We start from the raw sequence: 11,390 nt of genomic DNA on the forward strand, positions 1-11,390 counted from the left end.
ATTTAGCTGACACTGGATTGATTGCACAATGCTTCAGACTGGGAAGGCACAAATTGTGAAAAAGATCTCATCTGAAACGTTTCCAGACTACAGTGACCAGCAGATAAACATCTGGCAGCTCTAGTGGGGCACATCATGGCACTAAAGCACTGTCTGGTGGTAAACATGAACAATTCAGGCCACAACCAGGCCTGTCACTGTTAGGAGCAGCTTCCTGGAAGCTGTGTTAATGATATATGGCTGGATTTCTTCCTCTGAATGTAATGAAGTTGGATTTCGTGCTTATTTTTAATAATAGTTAAAATGCTGTTGTCATATACAGTACAATAATGTAAAATAGAAAACTAGTACTTTTAAATTGGCACTATCTTTTAGTTGGATATAAAATCCAGTCAGGTGCAGACCCCTCTGACTTGTCTGGTAAAGGCATATTTGCTTTAAACATGTACTGCTTTGTGAACTTGAAGTTAGCAAATTAATGGTACAAGTAGTTCAGCTAAAAATAAGGCCATAATTTCATTTAGAAAATTCTTGGGGGAAAAAAAATAAACTCTTCTTGGCTGCAATCTGTTTATTCAGAGTTTCTTGTTGTGATTGTCCTTCCAGATGCGGTAATTGAGTGCAGAAGCCATGGTTAGCCAAGCCAAATAAGGAACCATCAAATAAGCTGCTGTTCTGTTGATGTTGTACCAGGAAGCAGTTGTAGCTGTTGCTGTACCAGCAGTGACCAGGAGAGTCACCAACCCCTGAAACACAGGAAGGTGGTTAGTGTTGGTTTTACTTGTTGCATTTTTCTTGACGAGATAGTCTGTGTGGCTTGTCCCACTTAGCCCTGGCACCTCTAGGATCCCTCTGTGAGTTAATTCCTTCTCAGAAGTCCAGCCAGCCAAAAAAAGGACAGATTTCTGCTGAGTTAGGAGTCAATTTGACGTGTAAAACAACACAACAGTCACAAGAAGGGGCACTGCAGCTGCAGGCAGGGGAGGGAGAACAAAATCCCTCTCACACATACCCTCTTAAATGGGTGCTGATTCCCTGAATAATGTTATGATAAGCTCCTTATCACTGCTCTTTGCCAGAGGTACCTAGGAATTTTAGTAAGGCATAAATGTTTACTTCTAGTCACACAAAAATCTTATCAAAGGGTGGCAAAAATTGCTTCTTGAAATCTAAACATTTAAGGATGTTGTAGATATGTAAAATCTCTCAGGTGCCTGCTGGCATGATTTAAAGAGGATTTTAGAAAGCTTCTGCACTCCATATTCTGTACTCAGACTCATTTTCAGGGAGAACAGTTTGACACAAAGTCCATCTTGGCACCCTGCAATTGACAGCAGGAACATATGATTAAGAAACTTTTCTACTTACCCATCCCATTTTGTGAGCTCCAAAAAATATTGGGGTCCATGCCCAGTTTAATGCCAGCTGCCCTGCATACAGACCCAGAGGAACCACTGACTTTTCATTGAAGCCCCCCAGTTCCTTCCACACCAGGTAGGAGCCGTATCTGGAGAAAGAAATGGAAGGTGTAATTCAGTACCCTGGTGAGAAAGCAACCAAGCATTCCTAATCAAATTAAATCACTTCACTACTAGAGTAGATTCATTTGGAGAAGTGGCCATCCAGGCCCTGCTTGGCAGAGTAACTGGCAGCACAGGGCTGATCTGCTGCTGCAGAAAGCAATATGGGAAGAGAAAAATTCCCCATCCTGCCACAGTTCTCACCTCTGGGCACAGAGGAGCAGAGCACCTACTGCATGTCTGACTTAGAAGAGAATGCCATGTTAAAATGGAGGCAAGCCTAAGATGTAGGAGTTAAAAGGTAAGCCTCTGGATAGTGAAGAAACTCTTAATTTTGGAATTTAAAAATAAACAAAACCTTTTAAAACTGATGAAATACAGGAGAAGCATGAATTCAGGTGGGAATAGACAAAATGGATGGCATCCCAAAGCACAGGTCAGGATGGGTATGGAAGGTGTTAGAGCAGTCCTGCAGTCAAATTTCAGAAGGGAGGAGTGGATGGGAAGAACAAAGATTTTTTTTGAACTTTTTTTGGAGGGGAAGAATTAACCACAAGGAGCATGCAGCACTCTTCCTGTCTGTGGCATCCCCTGGCTACTGAATGATCTTCCAAAAATGTTTTGAACCTTTTGAACACATCTTAATGCCACAGCACAGTTCACCTGAGGGATCCCAGAATGTAACCTGCTAAAGATGAATTCCCAGGATTTGGGAGATATACTAAAGTTTATTTTTGCACTCAAGGAGCCTGAACTAGAACAGGGAGCATTTCTTCTATTTCTTCTGCTCTTGTCCCTTTAGACATTAGGTAGATTTTAATCCAGATGACAGCACAGCCAGTCCAAGTGACTGCAGTAGAAACCTCTGAATAAAATGCCAACCTCAGGAACCACAGCAGTTTCAGAATTACTGACTGAATGCTGATCCCATCCTGGTAGGAATGTGAACTGGACTGTGCACTACACTGGACAGCAGGGGCTCAGAAGAATTTCTGCTGGCAGAACATAATGCCAGCAGAGCCAACCTGTGCTGGGTTTTTTTAGGAAGAGATGAACATCCCTAGGGGTAACTGCAAGGAGTCTGTCTTCATCTGTAGGTCGTACAAAAAGGACTTCTTGGCAGCTGGAGTTAAAAAAGGGGGGAGGGGAGAGGTGGTGTGAGCATTAAAACTTAACAGCTTTTCTTTGTATAAGGCATTGGGACCCAAATCTGTTGCTAAGTGATTTACAGAGCCACAGTGTGGACTGACAGTTGTTCTGTCATCTGACTTTGACTGAGACTATAATGTACGAAGCTGCTAGGAAGCTAAATGTGGAGAAAAGTATGTAAGCTTCTTAGATCTTGCTTTTAGTTATTTCTTGCTTTTAGTATATTCAAGAGATTCTAAAGAAATGAGATGCCTTCATCATTCAAGACATGTGTGCACATGATGGATTACAGAAAAAAAGGCCTCGTAATAAATATGTCCTTCAAAGTAAGCAATAAGCTGTCACAATTTGGATTTCTAAAATATTTAACTTGATATAAGTTCATGATGAGGAATCCAGAAACAGGGTTACAAATTGTACAGTCAACTTGAAGGAGACCCTTCATGGGAAAACCACTCAACAATTGTCTCTTTGATAAAACACTTTTTTTTTTCTTTTTTTTTTTTTGCAGAGAACAGTAATAGTCTGATTCAAATGTTAACACTGGGAATGTACAAAAGTAGAGAGCATTTTTTAGAAGTACAGTTGAAGAGGGTAAAGAAAAGAGAATACTGACAGGAAAGGAGGGACAGTACATGAGGCTATAAAAATGACAAAAGCTTTTCTGGAAAGAAAACGAAACCAAAATGAGAGAATGTGTGAGTGCCAATTTAGCATTCAGATACAGTTTCAGACATTGCATCATTGCTGTGTTTTGCAACAGATGGTGTGGTATTTAAGATAACCTGAAGGACAACTATGTAGTGTTAACTTGGAAAAGATTTAGTGGGTTTGAAACTTTATATAGTTAATCCAGTGCTATATGTGAACTACAAATCACTTAAAGTGTCCTGCCACGGTGACAGAAATTGGAGGGGTAAGCCCTAAAAGGTGTATTCTGGCCTAAAAACTATTACTATTGGATTAGCAACAGTGTGTTTGATGGCTAGGAAAAAACCCACCCTGGATCTTGCAGCTAGTTCTGAACGACCAAGTGCAGGAGAGACACAAAGCATCACCTGGTGCTTGGGGGCTGCACCGGCCTCTGCCGAGGCTGCGGGGGCAGAGCGCTCTCCGCTGAGCACAGCTCACCACAGTTGGTGTGCAAGCACCTCCTGTGGGGTGCACAGCTTCTACAGCAGTCTGGCAGGAGTATCAGGACTGCCCAAAGAACCTCCTGACACAACCTACTGCTATAAATCTTTTTGCTACATCTTATCAGTAACAGCTGCTGAAATATAGTGTTATTAAACTTCTAAGATTCCTACGGGAATGGTATTTGCTGGCCTTGAGATTCCTTGTTCATTTGACAGTAATTGCTCTGCTGTCAAGTATTTTAAACTAGTTAAATAAAGAGGCAGTAGATGGCTTGAAACACTTACAGTTCAACAGCCTGGCAGTTTTATTCAAAAGAAGAGGTATATTTTGATTTTGGTTTATTTTAATTGAGGCCTGTTAGAACAGTTCTATCCAAATCCTGCCTCCCCCTTTATTTTAATTTTCCTAAAACTAGTGAAGAACATATATAGAAGTCCCCAGCACTGCCTTGCTCCATCACTGCCAGCTTGGCAGTTCTTCCCCTTAGAATGAACAAAGAAAGCAAGTAATGGCAGCTTTTCAAACTCCTGCTTTTTGATGTGGATACTCATGAATACAAAATGTCCTGTCAAACCCACACCAACTCCCAAAACATGTTTTTACCTGTGGAACAGGCAGCTTGACAACAGCTTCTTACAAACATACAACCACAAGAATACAGTAATAGTTCTGTAGTCCAGCATTATAAAGTAAGCAACTTTGAGATCAGGTACTTGTCTTAATACAATGTGAAAAAACATACCCCATGGATGTATAGAGAGTTCCCCAAACAGGAGCAAACACCCAGTTGGGTGGACACCAGGATGGCTTCTGCAGAGATTCATACCACACTGGGATTTCCTTTTTGGTTATCCTGCTTCCTAAAAATCCTCCTGTATGAGGCAGAAATGTGAAACCCACTGCTGGGGCCCAGGCTGGTAACACTTCCATTGAGACACTGAATCTAAAACAAACCCAAATGTGTTGATTAGCAGAGCAATTTTTAAATGCAGCCACAAACATTTTCAATTTTTTGCAGATTTTAAAAATACATGTGTAGGATCTGATCTTTTCCAGTGCCTAGTCTTTTGGCACTGAAGAAGACTGCAGCTGAAATGAATGCCTCTTGTACCAAGTTCACTGGAGGACAGTCACCCCCCTAAAGGAAACCATCATTCACATGCAGGGTGGGGGGAGTGAGGCCTTTACTTCCCTCTCAGCTTTGTGCACTAAGATCATTGAATCCTACCTACATAAATATCCTCACACCTAAGAATGCCAGAGGAACAAAGCAGCTTGATACTATATGAACTTCACTTGGGAAAAAGAAAATGCAGTAAGAATTGTGTCTGTCTGTGTTCACCAGAAAGCCCATTCCCTCAAGGAAAGGGCACAGTCAAGAGTAAGGAACCAGTGTGTGCCTCCCTGTGCCCAGGCAAAATACCTGGATGTGTTCTGTTGCATCTGTAGCCTCAAAAGTTTGCTGAGAATGCTCAGTGGCTAGGTAAGAGTGATGTGACTTAGTAGCAGACACTTGAGAAGCTGCCTTAGAAAGAAAACACCATTGAAGACTTTGGGAAGGTAAGTATTTAAATGATGTTTTGCTGAACAAGGATGGAGATCTCAGTGGATAAATAGGGAGTACACCTGTGGCTTTTTCATGACACATTCAATCAGCTGCAGCAGTCTTAACTGCCAGTGCTATGAAGTGTACTGGATTAAATCTGCCTACAGAAGTAAGACTAAGCCTTGTTCTGGTAGGCCACGCTGCTTCAGTCACAGTACAGGCAGCAGTAAAAATACAAAGCAAGTAAGCAGGAAAAAGGTACATTTCAGATTTTTTTTGGCCAAAAGCCAAATGCTACAGAAGAGCCATGTTTAACTTGTTGAAATGTAAATAGATCAGAGGTATGATAAGAAAGGGCAGAGCCAAAACGTGTTGTTTTTCCAAAGAGACAGTAGGCAAATACACCCAATTCCTGTTCATCTGTTGTGCAGGGGGCAGGCAGCAGGAAGGAATCGTACTGGAGATTGCAGCAGGGGGGGAGGGGGGCTGTGGGAGCCCCAGGAGAGGAGAGAAAGTTTTAGAGCTGCCACCATTTCAGCAGCTGGTCAAAGAGAAGTGCCCTGTTGACTTTTCCATTGTCTTGGCCTATGTTTTAAAGGTTTTATTTCTATAGTTTGGGGAGGGGAGGGGGCAGAACGAGAAGGCAGGGAGTGGGGAAGAGGAAATCCCACTTGTAACAGATGTGCCTAAGCTGACAGGAAATGGCACAAAGATGACGTTGCCTTGTCGCAGCTCTGCTGGTGGAGTGGGTTTGTTTGGAGGACAAGTATGAGCCTGGCCAGCAAGGGAGCTCTCTGACTGTGGGTTTTGTCCCTGTGCACAGGGGCCTGCCCGTGCAGTTACACGGGTTTCGGTGGCTGGGAACACAAGCCAGGTTGCAGGGGATCAAGAAAAATCCTGGTGATAGAAGCAGAGTTTCGAAGGCAAAGCAGTGTGGAGGGCCTGGTAAAGCAGGCAGGATTAGCAAGTTCATAAGGAGTAAACAAAAAAGGGCATGTGGGCTGGGGGGGGGTCTTAGGGAGAGCCGTGGGAGGGCAACAAACAGGCGTGCACATAAAGACAGCAGACAAAGCAGGGCAACAGTCACAGTGAACAATGGAACAAAAGAAGGGAGTGAAAGACAAACTGAACAGGGAAGAATTCAGAACTAAGGCTGGGGAGCAGGAGAAGTGAGAGAACAATGTGCTAGTCTGCTGGAACAGTATCAGTTGTGTCTTGGGTGGAGGATGGACAACAGGGAAGGGAGGAAAAAACCTGCAGAGCTCATTGCTGTAGTCAGTGCTGCCACACTTCCTGCCTAATGGATTCTGTTTGCTATTTACCAGGGAGTGGCTCAAATGGAGGAAAGGAGTTCACACGTTCTCCTGCACCTAGATCTGTATTGTCACTTCCCTGAGGGAGCAGGCTGTCAGCTGCAGTGTATGCTACCCCTGCAGACAGCTGAAAGGCTCTGCCTTTACCCCAGTGTGAAGGAATTGCTGTGTACAGGAGCGATGAGGTGCAATGGGAACAAGTGCTCCAAGCACAACAGTTCCCTTTGATTGCCTTCAGATAAGTGATTCCCAAAGGCTAAGTTAGAAATTGAAAGTTACTAAGATCTCACTAATTCTTAACCCTGTTGCTCCTGCTTTGCCTACAAAGAGAACACAAGGCTTAGTCCTCTACACATGCTGTAAAGTGCTTGTCATCTGTGCAGCTCCAGTGTAGCTGTCAAACACTTTTGTTTTTTTGGTTTTTTTTTTTATGATAAGCAAGGACCCAAAGGGGTTTATGCTTTTATTTGGATGTAGCACTATCAGAGAGGTTTCCTGCAGGTATTAAGCAACCCTGACTTTGTCAGGGGTTCTGTCAGCTTCCCCCCAGGGAAGAAAGTCTGTAATTGTTCTGCAAGCTGGAAGTGCTCAATGCCATCAGCCTGGAAAAAACTCTGCTGTGAATAAATGACACAGCTACACGTCTGTCCCTCTGCATGGTGGAGGAAGAACACTGAAATAATTAAGTGACAACAGAAAGAAAATCAGGTGGCAACAGAAACGGGGGAAATTAAGCTGTGTATGAACAGGAAAGGGGAAGAAAGAGAGGTGAAGAGATGGAACATGAATCAAATGTTGGTGTTCTGGTCTTTTGACTACTACTATTACTGTTATTGTTCCTAATACTACTGTTATTGACTACTAATTATTACTACTAATTATATACAGTGTTTCTAACAGTATTTCTCAGGATTTCCCAAGCACAGTAATGTACTCTCTCTTGCACAGTGCCAAGGAGAAAGAGGAACAAAGCCATGCAGCAAGGTAAGAATGTGTTGCTAGGCCACGGCTGTCCATCAGCAGTAGGAGTTCCTCTACTGTAGCTCCCAAGAAATTAAACAGTGTTATCAACCTCCCATGAACAGCAGTCGCTGACTCAGGGAGCAGCACTAGCTGGCTCTGGAAAGAAGCCACATCCACGTTCCCCTGGGTACTTGGTGGAGGTCTCTAGGGAGGGCACAGGCAAAAGGCAAGGGTGCTCTGGAGAGCTGCTGCCTTTGGTCACTGCTGCAGGGCTCGGTCGGTTGCCTGTGCAGCACAAGGTCTCTGCCATGTTTAGAGAATGCCCAGTACATTTTTTGTCCTGGTTTCAGCTGGGACTGAGATAATTTTCATCCTAGTAGCTGGGTCAGTGCTGTGTTTTGGATTTAGTGTGAGAAGAATGCTGATAACACCTGGGTGTTTTAGTTGTTGCTAAGTAGCACATACCCCACGTTAAGGATTTTTCAGCTTCCCATGATCTGCCAGGGAGCAGGGGCAGAAGAAGCTGGAGGGAGCACGGCCAGGACAGCCAACCTGCACTAGCCAAAGGCATGTTCCATACCACAGAACATCATGCCCAGTGTAGAAACTGGGGGGGTTTGGCCAGGAGGGGCTGATGGCTGCTCAGGCATCAGTCAGCAGGTGGTGAGCAATTGCATTGGGCATCACTTGCCTTTTCTTGGGATTTACTTCTTCCTCTTTTTGTTATATTCATTTTGATAACTAATTATTATTGCTGTTATTATATTTTACTTTAGTTATTAAACTGTTCTTATCTCAACCCACGAGTTTTACATTTTTTTCTGATTATCCTCCCACCCCACTGGGAGGGAGGAGTGGGCGAGGGGCTGCGTGGTGCTTAAACTACAACACTAACACAGCCCCTCTGCCTGCATCCCTATTGCACAACCTGGAAATAATTACCACTTTCCCAATGATAGCCCAGCTCCACTTGAAGGTGAGATCTGGTTGCACAATATTCTTGCACCCTGATTTTCATACTGAAGAAACCTGGATGTCTGTGGATCATACCTGACATCTGACCAGCAGGTATCTGCCTCCAAGAGCCACTACAGTTAGAAATCTTTTCTCCCCACACGCATTTAACTTGTTTATTTCTGTTTCCAATTCTTATCTCTGCCCTGCAATGTTTTCTCCGTCATCCTGCCCATTTTCTGTTTAGCCCTAGCCTGACTTCAGGCACTCAGTGGTGCAGCCAGGCCTGCATCAGGACAGTTCATTTTACAAACATGTTAAAATACTTATTTCTGGGTATCCGAAACATCCGACTTGCCCAAAGCTGGTTCCAGCTACATAAAGTAACCAGAGAAATAAAGGAGTGGGGGGAACAACAATACTGGCATTTCCTGCCTAATAGGATTCTGTCTTTTTGCAGGTTGTTTCTCTGGGGTGGTGCAGCATGCAGAAAATCAAACAGAAGTTCTGTGTGTCCTCCTCTTGCTGAAAAAAAACCACTGCACATCAAAAGAAAAACAGAAATAAAAAGAGGGGGACACAAGGAGTGGTATGGGTGGGAGTAGATGTCTCAAGACAGAAGAGCTGGTTTGCTTCAGCCTGATGAAAAATTAACTGAAATACTGATTTGCTCTGAGCAGGTCTCTGAAAGGCAGGTGCCTCCCTTCCCCTTCTCCAGGCACTCCTAGAGAGCTCGGTCAGCAGCAGAAAGGAGAAGGAAGGGAAGAAGAGCTACTTCCATTGCATTTCCTTATATCCCTGTGCCAATAAACCTCTGACTAAGCCCCTTGTGCAACTTGGTGCTGGTCACCCAATCACATGGGGCTTAAAATTACAGCTATTGCATTAAAGACGTGGGGATAAATGGCCCGTGCAGTTCTGGGGTTTCTGGTCCCCTCTGTTTTGAGGTTTTGACTAAGCTGTGAATGTACTGTTGAAGGGGGGGTCCCCAAGACATGTACTCTCCCTCTCAGCCTCTACAGTAGTTTTTTTTTTTTGCAGGCAGATAATGAAGCCCATTCTTGTGCAACTTGGTGCTGGTCACCCAATCACATGGGGCTTAAAATTACAGCTATTGCATTAAAGACATGAAGGAAAACTGCTCCGTGGGGATAAATGGCCCGTGCAGTTCTGGGGTTTCTGGTCCCCTCTGTTTTGAGGTTTTGACTAAGCTGTGCATGTACTGTTGAAGGGGGGGTCCCCAAGACATGTACCTTCCATTGCATTTCCTTATATCCCTGTGCCAATAAACCTCTGACTAAGCCCCTTGTGCAACTTGGTGCTGGTCACCCAATCACATGGGGCTTAAAATTACAGCTGTTGCATTAAAGACGTGGGGATAAATGGCCCGTGCAGTTCTGGGGTTTCTGGTCCCCTCTGTTTTGAGGTTTTGACTAAGCTGTGAATGTACTGTTGAAGGGGGGGTCCCCAAGACATGTACTCTCCCTCTCAGCCTCTACAGTAGTTTTTTTTTTTAAGGCAGATAACGTTCTACACAGGTCTGAGAGGCAGCATGCAAAGTTCCCCTGGGAAAAGGCTTCTTCCTGAGACAGACAGCTGAGGAATTAAGGGGTGCACACATATTTTATATTGATAAACTATGTGTGTTGAGCCTTTAACTCCTAGGAAGCCACAACACCAACAAAGTTGTATCACAGGCTGTGACACAGCAGTCTTATCTTCATTGCCTAATTTCAAGTAATAGACTTAAACCAATATATATTATGTAACAAATATCTAACAAGTCTGTAATGTATTTATAACTAAGCTATATGTATTTGCAACTAAAAGTGGAAATTGTGGTAGAAGGATATTAGGCCAGGTGTACTCGTCAGGTTTACAGACAACAAATCTCCATGTCCAGGTTATGCTACTTTTAAAATGGCAGAGCACAAGCTGTGCAGATAAATCTATTATTTATTGAAGATTCACACACTGGGAACTGAAATGTTCACTAGAACAACATCTTCCCAGGTGCTAATTTGCCATTTACTGCTCAGTCTCTCCCAATTTTCCCTATGTGTGTTTGTATGAAAGAATCTGCACACAATGTACTTTAAAGCTAAAACATCCCTTTGACTACCTTCCTTCCAAACAGCTACTCAACCTCCTGCTGTAGGTTCTTCTTCTTCTTTGTCCACCCATTTGGAAAGTGTCATCCACATCCATTCTCTAAAAAGTTACATTTCTCTTGTATATTTCTAGTTTAACTGCTACCTGGGCCTAGCTCTCAGCTGATCACTTGCCACCCAGTGTCTCCTCTTGGCTTAGCACAGGAGGTGTTATCACTTGTGCTACAGGTAGAGGCAGCCACAGAGTGGGGTGTGGTCATACATTGTCATGAATATCCCATATAGTTCAGAGAAGCTCTCTGGCTTTTCCAGGTATTCTACCTGGAGGATGACAGAAATGAAGTAAAGCACCTTGTGGAGCAGCACAGAGCAGAGATTAGAAAAGCAACCAAACTCTCTCACTGTGATCCTTTTGAATCGACCCAAATAAGTCAGCAGAACTTGTTGCTGTTCTGATCAGTTTTCCTTCTGCCGAGTTATACAACTCCTACAATCTCCTTTAGGATCTCCCTGGGGTCTGACTCACTGCTTGACACCGTTTCATAACCTCACTTGATGCAAAGCCCTTGCACAACTGTAACTTCAGCATGGCAACTTTTTCTTTTTTTTTTCCACATAATCTTGCCTTTGAATGCTCAAATTAGTAAAAGTATATTTTGTGCTGATTTATAAGTATTACTTGGGAATTCAGAAGGGG

The 11,390-nt window shown here is 43.5% G+C and overlaps 1 protein-coding gene across 1 annotated transcript; it reads right to left on the reverse strand.

Annotated features, from left to right (window-relative positions):
- Positions 1 to 471: 471 nt before the first annotated feature.
- Positions 472 to 4,745, reverse strand: TSPO (translocator protein (18kDa)). Its single transcript, XM_008947379.1, has 3 exons — positions 4,549 to 4,745; positions 1,369 to 1,507; positions 472 to 746 (listed from the first exon to the last, which is right to left on the reverse strand). Exons 1-3 carry the CDS (start codon positions 4,734 to 4,736, stop codon positions 576 to 578), a joined length of 498 nt encoding a protein of 165 aa, XP_008945627.1. The 5' UTR covers positions 4,737 to 4,745; the 3' UTR covers positions 472 to 575.
- Between the last annotated feature and the right edge of the window lie 6,645 nt (positions 4,746 to 11,390).

Source organism: Merops nubicus, unplaced genomic scaffold, assembly GCF_000691845.1.
Source record: "Merops nubicus isolate BGI_N331 unplaced genomic scaffold, ASM69184v1 scaffold26869, whole genome shotgun sequence".
NCBI classification, from domain to species: Eukaryota; Metazoa; Chordata; class Aves; order Coraciiformes; family Meropidae; genus Merops; species Merops nubicus.